The sequence below is a fragment of the Oncorhynchus keta genome, chromosome 37, assembly GCF_023373465.1.
Source record: "Oncorhynchus keta strain PuntledgeMale-10-30-2019 chromosome 37, Oket_V2, whole genome shotgun sequence".
Classification (NCBI taxonomy): Eukaryota; Metazoa; Chordata; class Actinopteri; order Salmoniformes; family Salmonidae; genus Oncorhynchus; species Oncorhynchus keta.
Window position 1 is genome coordinate 17,548,028 of NC_068457.1, and position 16,368 is coordinate 17,564,395.

The 16,368-nt window shown below is 44.5% G+C and overlaps 1 protein-coding gene across 1 annotated transcript in view; it reads left to right on the top strand.

Annotated features, from left to right (window-relative positions):
• The first annotated feature begins 1,150 nt into the window (after positions 1 to 1,150).
• Positions 1,151 to 16,368, top strand: part of LOC127916700 (phospholipid phosphatase 2-like) — a 53,638-nt gene continuing 38,420 nt past the window's right edge. Inside the window, exon 1 of the mRNA XM_052499371.1 lies at positions 1,151 to 1,715. Coding sequence (XP_052355331.1) covers positions 1,649 to 1,715 — 67 coding nt within the window. The 5' untranslated portion in view covers positions 1,151 to 1,648. The remainder of the gene's footprint in view (positions 1,716 to 16,368) is intronic.

A 16,368-nucleotide genomic window follows, 5' to 3' on the forward strand; every position in this document is an offset into this window, starting at 1 on the left:
TGTTTTAAATTGAACAATCCAATGAGGTGCAGAGGTTGGTATGATGTATCAGTTTGGGCAGGGAACTTCTTCCAGGAAACAACAAAAACATGTGAGCACATGGTAAGAAACACCTTTTTTTGACCCCTTTTTCATGGTATCCAATTGGTTGTTACAGTCTTGTCTCATCGCTGCAACGCCTATACAGACTCACACAGGGACATTCTATGAGCAAAGGGAGCCTAATGGAGCAGTTGGATCATACCCTCTGATAGTGAGGACAGTCAGCTTGAGGACAGTGACAGCGAAGAAGAGTGGACCCCAGAATCTGGTTGGATAGGCAGTGAAATACTAGGTTATGCCCAACTTGTATTTTCTTAGGAAAAGAGTGCTTGTTTCTACTATATTTCACTTAATACATTTTCTGTTTCTGATTTTCCTTTGTGTTTTAGCCTACCTTCATGGCACAGCGTTGCCCTGAGGCAACAAAAACAATGATTCATTCATGCTGCAGTAGTTTGTGTCGGGGGGCTAGGGTCAGTCTGTTATATCTGGAGTATTTCTCCTGTCTTATCCGGTGTCCTTTGTGAATTTTAGTATGCTCCCTCTAATTCTCTCTCATTCTCTTTCTCTCTTCTCTCGGAGGACCTGAGCCCTAGGACCATGCCTAAGGACTACCTGGCCTGATGACTCCTTGCTGTCCCCAGTCCACCTGGTCGTGCTGCTGTTCCAGTTTCAACTGTTCTGCCTGCGGCTATGGAACCCTGACCTGTTCACCGGACATGCTACCTGTTCCGGACCTGCTGTTTTCAACTCTCTCTCTACCGCACCTGCTGTCTCTAACTCTAAATGATCGGCTATGAAAAGCCAACTGACATTAACTCCTGAGGTGCTGACCTGTTGCACCCTCTACAACCACTGTGATGAGTATTATTTGACTGGTTCCTCTCTAGGTTTCTTCCTTGGTTCCTTCCTTTAGGGAGTTTTTCCTAGCCACTGTGCTTTTACATCTGCATTGCTTGCTGTTTGGTGTTTCAGGCTGGGTTTCTGTACAGCACTTTGTGACATCGGCTGATGTGTGGGGGTAAAAGTAGTTTATTTCTATATTATCAGAAAGCCTACATTTTCCATGACCCATCTCATTTACCTTGCATCCTTTTTAATTGTTTTCTGGATGTTGCTGCAACACCGTTTCTCTCTTCAACAAAAATAATCTCTTCATCCTCTGACTCCTCCCTGCGGTCTGGTTCACTTTTATTTTCACAAAAGCTCTGACGTCAGCTCTGGGTAGTGGAGAGTGTAAACGCACACACGTATTTAGTTGGAAAAAGTTGCCCACTCTCAACTTTCCGTAAAGGAAACGATTTCAGACGTTTTTTTTCTTCCGGCATCTCTGCTTGCGAGGGGACAATGTGCGACCCACACATGTCCGTGTGTTGACAGCGCAGGACACTCCGTGTGTGTGGTGTATCCTACAGTTGTGGTTTTCCCTGACTCACCTATAGAGTGTAGGCTTAAACAGGTAGACCAGGTAGGCTACGGGAGCGAAATCCGGAAGAACAAGCACATCTGACTGTTCCCACTATTTTTTCTCTTACCTTTGCAACTGAACTTCTCCCAATAACGTGTATGCAGTTTTGATAATTCTTCGGAGAGTAGAAGTGTGAAGATGACGGAATTACCAGTTCACAAGAAAAATATGCTGATTCTAGTTGATGTTCTCTGTGTGTTAGTCGGTAAGTGCCCTATTTCTCTCTCTCTCCAGCAACATGGCTGATATAACACTATTTGTTGTAATAACCAAGGACACAACTCGCTCTCTCTGCCGTCTATACATGCTCAATGCAATAGGGTAGCACTAGCCACCGATAAATCAATAAAATAGTTGTTTATGTATAATTGTTTATTGGGTAAATGCTGGATAAGACTGAGATGGGGGGGACTTTGTAAACAATGATATGCAGGCTACACACACAAGCCACAGGCCAAAGCCCAACATGCAGGGCACTTTCCATGGAAGGCCAGTCATACAGACAGACACACCGCAATAGTATTGTAATAGGAAGAGAGTCAGCATTGCTCGTGTTATAGCTTGTTTAATGGATTCTTTCATTGTCTGTCAGCACATTACAGGTGGGCACAGTGCCTGGTGGAGTGGTGTAACACTGATCTGTATTGATTCAAATACTATAGATTGTAGGCTAGTCATCAGTCAGCATGGGTTAGTAACAGAAAATGCATAGTCACAATTACTATGATTTTAAGTTCACTATATCACCGTTACAATTTATGATGACCATTTTTTTTTTAACTGTAATTGCTTGTGAGTGTGTGTGTGTGTGTGCACTTGTAACAGAACACCTGTTCTTTTGACTGACATTCCATGGAAAGTGTCCTGCTTGTTGGGCTTTGCCCTGTAGCTTCCAGTGTGGTTGCTGCGTTTGTGTGTGTGGAGCCTGGGTTTGCATGTTCGGACTTGTACTGGACTCTCAGTACTACAGGATCTGTAGTTTAGAATAGACATTTGGGTGGGCAGTCTCCTTCCCCCTTTATCTCCCACTCCCTCCCTCTTTCCATCTTCATCCCTTTCTTTCTTCCCCCTGTCCCCCACTCTTTGTCTTCCTCCCCCACTCCCTTGCTCTCTTTCTCTCATGGTATTTAGTGAGTGAGTGAGAGAGTAGGGTTGTTTAACAGTTAAGCGGAGGTAAGCTGGTCCTTGTTAACAGACGACATCACCTTGTGGCATAACCATGTTTGTTGAGTCTCGGTGGCCTGTGTGTCTGGGCCTGGGGTCTGACGACAGTAACCATGTTTGTTGACAGTCTCGGTGGCCTGTGTGTCTGGGCCTGGGGTCTGACGACAGTAACCATGTTTGTTGAGTCTCGGTGGCCTGTGTGTCTGGGCCTGGGGTCTGACGACAGTAACCATGTTTGTTGAGTCTCGGAGGCCTGTGTGTCTGGGCCTGGGGTCTGACGACAGTAACCATGTTTGTTGAGTCTCGGAGGCCTGTGTGTCTGGGCCTGGGGTCTGACGACAGTAACCATGTTTGTTGACAGTCTCGGTGGCCTGTGTGTCTGGGCCTGGGGTCTGACGACAGTAACCATGTTTGTTGACAGTCTCGGTGGCCTGTGTGTCTGGGCCTGGGGTCTGACGACAGTAACCATGTTTGTTGACAGTCTCGGAGGCCTGTGTGTCTGGGTCTGGGGTCTGATGACAGTAACCATGTTTGTTGACAGTCTCGGTGGCCTGTGTGTCTGGGCCTGGGGTCTGACGACAGTAACCATGTTTGTTGACAGTCTCGGTGGCCTGTGTGTCTGGGCCTGGGGTCTGACGACAGTAACCATGTTTGTTGAGTCTCGGTGGCCTGTGTGTCTGGGGTCTGACGACAGTAACCATGTTTGTTGAGTCTCGGAGGCCTGTGTGTCTGGGCCTGGGGTCTGACGACAGTAACCATGTTTGTTGACAGTCTCGGTGGCCTGTGTGTCTGGGTCTGACGACAGTAACCATGTTTGTTGAGTCTCGGTGGCCTGTGTGTCTGGGGTCTGACGACAGTAACCATGTTTGTTGAGTCTCGGAGGCCTGTGTGTCTGGGCCTGGGGTCTGGACGACAGTAACCATGTTTGTTGACAGTCTCGGTGGCCTGTGTGTCTGGGTCTGACGACAGTAACCATGTTTGTTGAGTCTCGGTGGCCTGTGTGTCTGGGGTCTGACGACAGTAACCATGTTTGTTGACAGTCTCGGTGGCCTGTGTGTCTGGGCCTGGGGTCTGACGACAGTAACCATGTTTGTTGACAGTCTCGGTGGCCTGTGTGTCTGGGCCTGGGGTCTGACGACAGTAACCATGTTTGTTGACAGTCTCGGAGGCCTGTGTGTCTGGGCCTGGGGTCTGACGACAGTAACCATGTTTGTTGACAGTCTCGGAGGCCTGTGTGTCTGGGCCTGGGGTCTGACGACAGTAACCATGTTTGTTGACAGTCTCGGAGGCCTGTGTGTCTGGGCCTGGGGTCTGACGACAGTAACCATGTTTGTTGAGTCTCGGAGGCCTGTGTGTCTGGGCCTGGGGTCTGACGACAGTAACCATGTTTGTTGACAGTCTCGGTGGCCTGTGTGTCTGGGCCTGGGGTCTGACGACAGTAACCATGTTTGTTGAGTCTCGGAGGCCTGTGTGTCTGGGCCTGGGGTCTGACGACAGTAACCATGTTTGTTGACAGTCTCGGAGGCCTGTGTGTCTGGGCCTGGGGTCTGACGACAGTAACCATGTTTGTTGACAGTCTCGGTGGCCTGTGTGTCTGGGCCTGGGGTCTGACGACAGTAACCATGTTTGTTGAGTCTCGGAGGCCTGTGTGTCTGGGCCTGGGGTCTGACGACAGTAACCATGTTTGTTGACAGTCTCGGTGGCCTGTGTGTCTGGGCCTGGGGTCTGACGACAGTAACCATGTTTGTTGAGTCTCGGAGGCCTGTGTGTCTGGGCCTGGGGTCTGACGACAGTAACCATGTTTGTTGACAGTCTCGGAGGCCTGTGTGTCTGGGCCTGGGGTCTGACGACAGTAACCATGTTTGTTGACAGTCTCGGAGGCCTGTGTGTCTGGGCCTGGGGTCTGACGACAGTAACCATGTTTGTTGACAGTCTCGGTGGCCTGTGTGTCTGGGCCTGGGGTCTGACGACAGTAACCATGTTTGTTGACAGTCTCGGTGGCCTGTGTGTCTGGGCCTGGGGTCTGATGACAGTAACCATGTTTGTTGACAGTCTCGGAGGCCTGTGTGTCTGGGCCTGGGGTCTGACGACAGTAACCATGTTTGTTGACAGTCTCGGAGGCCTGTGTGTCTGGGCCTGGGGTCTGACGACAGTAACCATGTTTGTTGACAGTCTCGGAGGCCTGTGTGTCTGGGCCTGGGGTCTGACGACAGTAACCATGTTTGTTGACAGTCTCGGAGGCCTGTGTGTCTGGGCCTGGGGTCTGACGACAGTAACCATGTTTGTTGAGTCTCGGTGGCCTGTGTGTCTGGGCCTGGGGTCTGATGACAGTAACCATGTTTGTTGACAGTCTCGGTGGCCTGTGTGTCTGGGCCTGGGGTCTGACGACAGTAACCATGTTTGTTGACAGTCTCGGTGGCCTGTGTGTCTGGGCCTGGGGTCTGACGACAGTAACCATGTTTGTTGACAGTCTCGGTGGCCTGTGTGTCTGGGCCTGGGGTCTGACGACAGTAACCATGTTTGTTGACAGTCTCGGTGGCCTGTGTGTCTGGGCCTGGGGTCTGACGACAGTAACCATGTTTGTTGACAGTCTCGGAGGCCTGTGTGTCTGGGCCTGGGGTCTGACGACAGTAACCATGTTTGTTGACAGTCTCGGAGGCCTAAGTGTCTGGGCCTGGGGTCTGATGACAGTAACCATGTTTGTTGACAGTCTCGGAGGCCTGTGTGTCTGGGCCTGGGGTCTGACGACAGTAACCATGTTTGTTGACAGTCTCGGTGGCCTGTGTGTCTGGGCCTGGGGTCTGACGACAGTAACCATGTTTGTTGACAGTCTCGGTGGCCTGTGTGTCTGGGCCTGGGGTCTGACGACAGTAACCATGTTTGTTGACAGTCTCGGTGGCCTGTGTGTCTGGGCCTGGGGTCTGACGACAGTAACCATGTTTGTTGACAGTCTCGGTGGCCTGTGTGTCTGGGGTCTGATGACAGTAACCATGTTTGTTGACAGTCTCGGAGGCCTGTGTGTCTGGGCCTGGGGTCTGACGACAGTAACCATGTTTGTTGAGTCTCGGAGGCCTAAGTGTCTGGGCCTGGGGTCTGACGACAGTAACCATGTTTGTTGAGTCTCGGAGGCCTGTGTGTCTGGGGTCTGACGACAACAACCATGTTTGTTGAGTCTCGGTGGCCTGTGTGTCTGGGCCTGGGGTCTGACGACAGTAACCATGTTTATTGACAGTCTCGGAGGCCTGTGTGTCTGGGGTCTGACGACAACAACCATGTTTGTTGAGTCTCGGTGGCCTGTGTGTCTGGGCCTGGGGTCTGACGACAGTAACCATGTTTATTGACAGTCTCGGTGGCCTGTGTGTCTGGGCCTGGGGTCTGATGACAGTAACCATGTTTGTTGACAGTCTCGGAGGCCTAAGTGTCTGGGCCTGGGGTCTGACGACAGTAACCATGTTTGTTGACAGTCTCGGTGGCCTGTGTGTCTGGGCCTGGGGTCTGACGACAGTAACCATGTTTGTTGACAGTCTCGGAGGCCTAAGTGTCTGGGCCTGGGGTCTGATGACAGTAACCATGTTTGTTGACAGTCTCGGAGGCCTAAGTGTCTGGGCCTGGGGTCTGACGACAGTAACCATGTTTGTTGACAGTCTCGGTGGCCTGTGTGTCTGGGCCTGGGTCTAACGACAGTAACCATGTTTGTTGACAGTCTCGGTGGCCTGTGTGTCTGGGCCTGGGGTCTGATGACAGTAACCATGTTTGTTGACAGTCTCGGAGGCCTAAGTGTCTGGGCCTGGGGTCTGACGACAGTAACCATGTTTGTTGACAGTCTCGGTGGCCTGTGTGTCTGGGCCTGGGGTCTGATGACAGTAACCATGTTTGTTGACAGTCTCGGAGGCCTAAGTGTCTGGGCCTGGGGTCTGACGACAGTAACCATGTTTGTTGACAGTCTCGGTGGCCTGTGTGTCTGGGCCTGGGGTCTGACGACAGTAACCATGTTTGTTGACAGTCTCGGTGGCCTGTGTGTCTGGGCCTGGGGTCTGATGACAGTAACCATGTTTGTTGACAGTCTCGGAGGCCTGTGTGTCTGGGCCTGGGGTCTGACGACAGTAACCATGTTTGTTGAGTCTCGGAGGCCTAAGTGTCTGGGCCTGGGTCTGACGACAGTAACCATGTTTGTTGAGTCTCGGAGGCCTGTGTGTCTGGGGTCTGACGACAACAACCATGTTTGTTGAGTCTCGGTGGCCTGTGTGTCTGGGCCTGGGGTCTGACGACAGTAACCATGTTTATTGACAGTCTCGGAGGCCTGTGTGTCTGGGCCTGGGGTCTGACGACAGTAACCATGTTTGTTGACAGTCTCGGTGGCCTGTGTGTCTGGGCCTGGGGTCTGACGACAGTAACCATGTTTGTTGACAGTCTCGGAGGCCTGTGTGTCTGGGCCTGGGGTCTGACGACAGTAACCATGTTTGTTGAGTCTCGGAGGCCTGTGTGTCTGGGCCTGGGGTCTGACGACAGTAACCATGTTTGTTGACAGTCTCGGAGGCCTGTGTGTCTGGGCCTGGGGTCTGACGACAGTAACCATGTTTGTTGACAGTCTCGGAGGCCTGTGTGTCTGGGCCTGGGGTCTGACGACAGTAACCATGTTTGTTGAGTCTCGGAGGCCTGTGTGTCTGGGCCTGGGGTCTGACGACAGTAACCATGTTTGTTGAGTCTCGGAGGCCTGTGTGTCTGGGGTCTGACGACAACAACCATGTTTGTTGAGTCTCGGTGGCCTGTGTGTCTGGGCCTGGGGTCTGACGACAGTAACCATGTTTATTGACAGTCTCGGAGGCCTGTGTGTCTGGGCCTGGGGTCTGACGACAGTAACCATGTTTGTTGAGTCTCGGAGGCCTGTGTGTCTGGGCCTGGGGTCTGACGACAGTAACCATGTTTGTTGACAGTCTCGGTGGCCTGTGTGTCTGGGCCTGGGGTCTGACGACAGTAACCATGTTTATTGACAGTCTCGGAGGCCTGGGTGTCTGGGCCTGGGGTCTGACGACAGTAACCATGTTTGTTGAGTCTCGGAGGCCTGTGTGTCTGGGCCTGGGGTCTGACGACAGTAACCATGTTTGTTGACAGTCTCGGAGGCCTGTGTGTCTGGGCCTGGGGTCTGACGACAGTAACCATGTTTGTTGAGTCTCGGAGGCCTGTGTGTCTGGGGTCTGACGACAATAACCATGTTTGTTGAGTCTCGGTGGCCTGTGTGTCTGGGCCTGGGGTCTGACGACAGTAACCATGTTTGTTGAGTCTCGGAGGCCTGTGTGTCTGGGGTCTGACGACAATAACCATGTTTGTTGAGTCTCGGTGGCCTGTGTGTCTGGGCCTGGGGTCTGACGACAGTAACCATGTTTGTTGAGTCTCGGAGGCCTGTGTGTCTGGGGTCTGACGACAATAACCATGTTTGTTGAGTCTCGGTGGCCTAAGTGTCTGGGCCTGGGGTCTGACGACAGTAACCATGTTTGTTGACAGTCTCGGTGGCCTGTGTGTCTGGGGTCTGACGACAATAACCATGTTTGTTGAGTCTCGGTGGCCTGTGTGTCTGGGGTCTGACGACAATAACCATGTTTGTTGAGTCTCGGTGGCCTAAGTGTCTGGGCCTGGGGTCTGACGACAGTAACCATGTTTGTTGACAGTCTCGGTGGCCTGTGTGTCTGGGGTCTGACGACAATAACCATGTTTGTTGAGTCTCGGTGGCCTAAGTGTCTGGGCCTGGGGTCTGACGACAGTAACCATGTTTATTGACAGTCTCGGAGGCCTGTGTGTCTGGGCCTGGGGTCTGACGACAGTAACCATGTTTGTTGAGTCTCGGAGGCCTGTGTGTCTGGGGTCTGACGACAATAACCATGTTTGTTGAGTCTCGGTGGCCTGTGTGTCTGGGCCTGGGGTCTGACGACAGTAACCATGTTTGTTGAGTCTCGGAGGCCTGTGTGTCTGGGCCTGGGTTCTGACGACAGTAACCATGTTTGTTGAGTCTCGGAGGCCTGTGTGTCTGGGCCTGGGGTCTGACGACAGTAACCATGTTTGTTGAGTCTCGGAGGCCTGTGTCTGGGGTCTGACGACATAACCATGTTTGTTGAGTCTCGGTGGCCTGTGTGTCTGGGGTCTGACGACAGTAACCATGTTTATTGACAGTCTCGGAGGCCTGTGTGTCTGGGCCTGGGCCTCTCTATAAGTATAATATTGTCGTATGGCAATAAGCATCTATTAAATATTAATATTAAAAAAATATTATGTGCGCATCATGACCGTCGTAAATAATGTGATATTAAGCATGACGTAGCGAAGTATGTGAAAAGCGTAGAAAAATGTGTCGACGTAATAAAAATAATGACGTAAGCGTCTGTTAATGGCATGTGAACGCCAAAAATAATGATGGCGCATAATGGCGCATCGACGTTAAAAAATGTGTGTTAAAAATAATATTAATATTAAAAAAATAATGTATGCGCGTATGTGTGTAAAAAAATATTAATGTCGCGCATCGTCGTGTGGCATGTGTATTAAGAAAGCGTAATGTGTAAAAGTAAAAATATGTGTGGCGCATCATGTGTGCGGCGCATCAATGACGTAAGGCATCATATCGACGATAAGCAAATAATCGACGGCAGCATGTTGTAAAGCGTAATAATGTATTAAGCATCAATGTTGCATGTATGTGTAAAAGCGTAATGTGGCATCAATGTGTAAAGAATATGTGTATTAATACAATAAAAATAATGATAATGTGGCATAATAATGACGTATTAAGCATGTATCGACGTAAGCAAAATGTGTATGTAGCGCATGTATTAATATCGTTAATGCGCATCGTATGTCGCATGTATGCATGCATAATATTATTAAGAAAAAATGTGTAATGTGTCAGCGTGCACGCGCATGTCGACGTAAAGCAAATGTCGCGTAATATGGCATCAATAATGGCATCGTCGCATCGGCAATAAAAGCATCATGACGTAAAGCGCATCGACGTAAATGTGTCGACGTAGCGTAATGATAAGCGCATCGAGCCGCCAGCATCTTGTCGCGTATGGCATTAAGCATCATGTAAATAATGACGTCGCATGTGTCGCGTAATAATATGTCGCATGTCGCATATGTATTATGTGCGCGCATGTATGTGGCATAATAATAATATTATGTCGCCATCAATAATGTCGCGTATGTGGCAATGCGCATCATGATAACATGTGTAAGCATGTGATAAGCAAATGTGTGTGTGCAAATGTGTATTAATATTAATGGCATAATGAAGTAAAAAATATGTAATGCACATCATGTGTAAGCGTAATGTATGTCGCGTAATGTGTAAGCGCATCAATGGCATCAATGTATGTCGCATCGCGTAATGACGTGTAAGTGTGTGTGTGCGTAATGAGCGTGTAAAAGAAAATGACGATAAGCGTAGTGACGGTAATGAAAAAATATGACGTATGGCATCGCGTATTAAAGCGTCAACGACGTGAAAAAATGACGTGTGGCTAAATATGTGAAGGAAGCGTATGAAAAAATAATGACGTGAAATAATAATAATAATGGCGTAGTATTAATGTGTAGTAATAAAAGCAAATATGTGTGTATGTAAATGTGTGTATTAAAAATAATGACGTGGCGTAATGTGTAATAGCATCATGTGTTATTAAAAATGTTATTAATAATGACGAAATAATGACGTAGAAAAAAGTAATGACGTAAGCGCATGTATTAAGAGTAATCATGTGTGTGCGCGCATCGTATATTAAAAGCATCAATGCGTGCATCAATAATATGTGTAATATTAAAAATGACGTAAGCATGTGTTAAAGCATCATGTAAAAAAATGACGTAAGCGAATATGATGACGTAGCGTAATGTCGACGTAAATGTGAGCCAATGTGGCATCAATGACGTAATAATGTTAATGTGCGCGTCGACGTAAGCATGTCGAGCAATATAAAAATGTCTTGGTAATAAGCATGTCGACGTAAAATGTGTAAATGTGTGACGAAAAAATAATGTCGACGTAAGCATCATGTCGTATGCGTAAACGATAAGCGTAATGTGTCGACGTACGCGCATCATCATGCAGACGCATCGCCGCATGTAATATTGCGTATGTAAATGACTGTAAAAATATTAATGTTAAAAGTAAATAATGTTGTATTAAAATAATATTAAGCGCATGTATGACGTGCATCAATATGACGTAAAGCGTCAATGTTGTCGCGCATCGACGTAAAATATGTGTTATTAAAAATGTATTAAGCGCATGTAATGGCAAATAATAATATGTAAAAGCATAATAATATTAAATAATGTGACGTAAGTAATAATGTGACGTAAAACAATGACGTAGAAAAATGTGTGTGTAAATGTGTGTGTGTAAAAGTAATGTGTGTAGTAAAATGTCGACGGTAAAGAAATGGGACGATAAAAATGACGATAAAGCGCATCGGCAATAAGCGTATAATAGTAAAAATGGCGTAATGTTAATGGCATGTGTCGTATCGATAATAAGCGTAATGTTGATAGCGTAATAATGTGTCATCCCAAAGAATGGCGTAGTAAATGTGTTAAACCAAGCGTAGTGAAAAGCGTAGTAAGCGTGTTAATGTCGCGATAAAAGCAAATGTGTCATCGGCAATAAAGCATAGTAAAAATGTGTAGTAATATTAAAGAAAAATGTTGTGGCGTAATAATGTGGCGTAATATTAGCGTCATGTGTGTGTAAGTATTATTATTAATAGCGTATTAATAGTAAATAATATTATTAAAAGCATCAATAATAGTAAGCGTCAATGTGTAAGCGCATAATAAAAGCGCGTAATATTAATGTGCGCGCAAAAAGTATGTCAGCGCATGTTATGTCGCCATATATGTGTGCGCGTAATGTCGCATAATGACGTGGCATCGACGTGCATCGACGTAAAGTAATGTCGCGCGTAATAATGTGTAAAGCATAATGTGGCGTAATAATGTGTAAAAGCGTAATCGGCAATGCGTAAATAATGACGTAAGCATATCGACGTAAGCATCGGCAATAAGCGTAATGTTATTAAATGTCAATGACGTATTAAGCGTAATGGTGACGTAATGGCACGTAATGACGGTAATGGCGCATGTAATGACGTAGTAAGCGTAATGTTGTGTAAGCATGTATTAATGGCGTAATGTGTGTGTAAGCGTGTGACGTGGCATGTGTGTAAGTAATGTGTATGTGTGTGTGTGAATGTGTAAAGTAAAAGTAATGTATGTAAAAACAAAAATGTGTGTGTAAGTAAAATGTGTGTGTATTAAAAATGTGTGTGAAAAAATGTATTGAAAAAAATGTGTGTTGTGTGTAATGTTATTATTAAAAATGACGTGAAGTAAAAATGTGTAAAAAATGTATTAAAAAACAAAAATGTGTGTTAGTAAAATGTGTGTTGTGTAAAAATCAATAATGTGTGTTCAAAGTAAAAATATTAATGTGTTTTGGCATAATGTGTTGAAAAATAATGTATTAAAAATGTGTGTAGTAAGCGTGTGTGTGTGCGGCATGTGTATTAAAAATATTATGTATTAAATAATGTGTATTATTAGCGACTGTAATGGCGTAATAATGACGAATGGCGCAATAATGAGCAATGTAAGCGACGTCGTAAAAAAAGCAATGTGTTATTAAATAATGTCATAAAATGTGTGTTGTGTAAAAAATGTGTGACGTAAGCATCGACGTAAGCGCATGTGTGTGTAAGCAAATATTGTGTAAAAGCAAAATGTGGTAAAGCAAAGTAATGACGTAAGCATCAATGGGCGTAGTAAAGTATTAATGTAAGCGCATAATGTTGTAAGTAATGTGACGTAAGTAAAAATATTATCGTATGCGGCGTATTAATGTGAAAAATGACGTGGCGTAATGATGACGTAAAAAAATATTATTAAGCGCATGTGTGTGTGTCGTAATATTAGCGTATGTGAAAATGTGTGTGTATTAAATATTATTAAGTAAAATATTAATGGCGTAATGACGATAGCGCATCAATGGCGATAAGCATCCATCGACGTAAATGTGTGGGAAATAATATGTGTGTAGTAAAAGTATCGTATTAAAAAGTGTGTGTGTGTAGTGTGTGTGTGTGAAAAAATATTATTGTGAAAAAATGTGTGTGGCGTAATGTGTGTGTAAAAAATAGACGGTAAAAAAAATGTCGACGTGGCGTCGACGTAAGCGCATGTGTCGAAACGTAAAAAATGTTGATAAGTAATCAATAATATGTCAAATCAGTAATGACGTAAATGTCTGTCGAGACGTGGCGCATAATATTATTAAAATGACGTGCGTAATATTAAAGGCAAAATATTAAGCGCAATATTAATATTAGCGTAATCGACGTAAGCGTAATAATGTTATTAAGCGTATGTCGACGTAGTAAAAAAATAATGTGTTGACCAATAAAGCGCATGTGATATTATTAAAAATAATGTGTTGTATTAAGCGTAATGACGTGTAAGTAATGTGATGATAATGAAAAAATGACGTAAGCGCGTAATGTGACTATTAAGCAAATGACGGTAAAAATATGTGTCGTTATTAGCGCATGTGTGGCGGTAAAGTAAAATATTGACGTAAGCATAATGACGTAAAAGCGTATCGACGTCAAAGCGTAATATGACCGTACGTCGTAAGTGATGCGTATGTGGAAAAGCGCGTAATGTGACGTATTAAAATAATGACGTGGCGTAATGTCGACGTGGCGGCAATGACGTAAGCATAATATGTGGCGTAAAAAATAATGACGTAAAAAAATAATGACGTAATAAAAGCATATATTGTGTCCGCTATAATAAAACATATGTCGCATATGTGTTATGCGTATGTCGACGATAAGCGTAATGTGGCGTAATATGTCGCTACATCATGTGAATAATCGCATATGTGTCGCGCATCGACGATAGCATGACGATGGCATCTTAGTCGCATCATCGGCAATAAGCATGTGACGTGGCGTAATGTGACGTGGCGTAATAAAAATATCAAATATATATTAAAAATATTAATGACGTAAGCATCGACGTTTGCAAAACATATATCAGCGTTTGGCGTAATAATATGTCGCATCAATAATATTAATAAAATATGTTGTGGCATGTAATGACGTGGCATGACGTAAAGCGTAATGTGTGGCATGTATGTCGCCATAATAATAATGGCATAATAATATGTCGCGTAATGATATGCGCATCAATGACGTGGCGTAATGATTGTGCAGCATGTAATGACGTAGCGTAATGACGTAAGCATATTAATATTATTATCGTATAATATGTATGTAAAAAATAATAATGACGTAATAAAAGCATAATGATAGTAATGGCAAAAATAATAATAAGCGCATCATCTAATGTATGTAGTAATAATGTGTAAAAATGTGTCGACGTAAAGCATGTGTCATATCGTGTGTGTGTGTGTGTGCCGCATTGCTATATGTGCGCTGTGCTGTAAGTTCTGCCTGTGTCATTGTGTAAAAAATAATGTCGACGTAAATGTGTGGCGTAGTAATGACGTAAGCATAATGTCGCATCTAAAAATATTAAAATATTATTGTGGCACAATAATGACGTAAATATTAATGGTTTGGCGCATCAATGTTGGCGTAATAATGCGTAAAATGTGTTGGCGCATATTATTAATGGCGTAATAATGAATAATGTAAATAATGTGGCATAATATTAAAAGCGCATGTGCGCGTAATAAAATATTAATATTAAAAGTAAAAATGTGTGTGTGTAAAATGTGTGTGTAAAAACAAAATGTGTGTGTATTAGGCGTAATGTATTAAGTAAATGTGTGTGTATTGAAAAAATAGTAATGTGTAAAAAATGTGAATTTTGTAGAAATGTGTGGTGCAGCGCATGTGTATAATGGTGAAAATGTGTGTGTGTGTAAAGAACATGTGTAAAAATATTAATGTGTGTAAGCATGTGCGTAGTAAATAATAATGTGTTAAAAATGTGTGTTATTAGCGTATTATTAAATGTGTGTGTGGCGTAATAATATTGTAAAAAATATTAATGGCATGTGTTAAAAATGTGTCGACGTAAAAAGCGCATCGTAAACGTTAAGCGTGTTGTGCGCGCATGTGTGGCGTAATGCCGTAAATAATGTTGTGTAAATATTGTCGCCGCATGTATCGGCAATGCGCCGTATATGGCAATGGCATAATATTGTCACTTGCATATAATATTTTGTCGCCATCAGTGTCGGCATCGGCAATCGCATAATATTGTCCGCGTCATGTTGTGAAAAAATATTAATGGCGTAATAATGACGTGGCGTAATGTGGCGTAATGTGGTGCGGCGTAGCGATGACGTATTAGTGTGTGTTGTGCGCGAAATGTCGACGTAAGCGTGTGAGTAAAAATAATGACGTGCGCGAAATATGACGTAAAAATGTAATGTGCGTAAAAAATAATGGAAGTAATGTAAAAATAATAATGTCGTAATGTACGTAAATGTGGGAGTAATATGTGACATTAAAAGCGTGAAATGTAACGTAAATGTAAAAATGTGTGTAAGGTAAAAATAATGTGACGTAGTAAGTATTATTGATAATAGCATAATGATGACGCGCATGTGTAGTAAAGCAATGTGTGTATTAATAAAGCATAATGTGTGTCGCATGATGTTAGCGATAATGTGGAGCAAGCAATGTGTGTGCAGCGCATGTGCATGTGTGTGGGTGATGTGTAAGTAATGTGCGTGTAATGAAATGTGTGTGTGTGTGTGTGTGTGTGTAAGAAGTAATGTGTGTGTGTGTGTATTAGTGTGTGTGTGTGTGTGTGAAAATGTGTGTGTAGTAATGCAAGTAATGTGTGTGTGTGTGAAGCAGCGTGTGTGTGCGTAAGTAATGTGTGTGTGCTAATATTAAAATGTGTGTGTGTGTGTGTGCGTGTGGTGTGTAAATGTGTGTGCGTGTGTAAAATGTTGGTGCGTGATAATGCGCGTGACGCGTAAAATGTCGTGCGTGGTAAAAGTAATGACGTCGCGAAGTAGTGACGGGGTAATGTGAAAATGTGACGTAAAGCGTATTAAGTCGCAATGTCGGCAACGTCGCGAAATAATGGGGTAATCACGTGCATCAAGTAATGTTGTCGCTATCGGTAATGCGCGCATGGTGCCATGGCGGTAAGATGTGTCGCGTAATGACGTAAGCGCATCATGTGAGGTAGTAATGACGTAAGTATTGACGTATTAAGCGTATGATGACGTATTAAAATGTAATATTAAAGTAGAAATGTGCGACGGTAAATGTGTAAAGCGCATGACGTAAGTAATGTGCGTGTATATATGACAGTAATGTGTGTGCGTGTATGCGCGCGTCGTGGTAAAAATAATGGCAATGGCATGTGTGTGTAAGTAAATAATGTGACGATGTGCGCATGTGTGCGTGTAAAAATGTGTGTGTGATGTGTGTGGTAAAAATAATGTGTTAAAAAATATACGTGTAGTGTGGCATAATAATGTGTGCGCATGTCACGCATGTAGTAATGTGTAAAAGCGTCATGTATTAAGCGTAAGTAATGTGTGTAACAGCGTATGTGTGCGTAAGGCATGAATGTGTGGCGTATTAAATGTGGTAAATAGTATTATGACGTAAGCGTAATAAGCGCATCGGACGTAATATTAAGCGCATCATGTTATT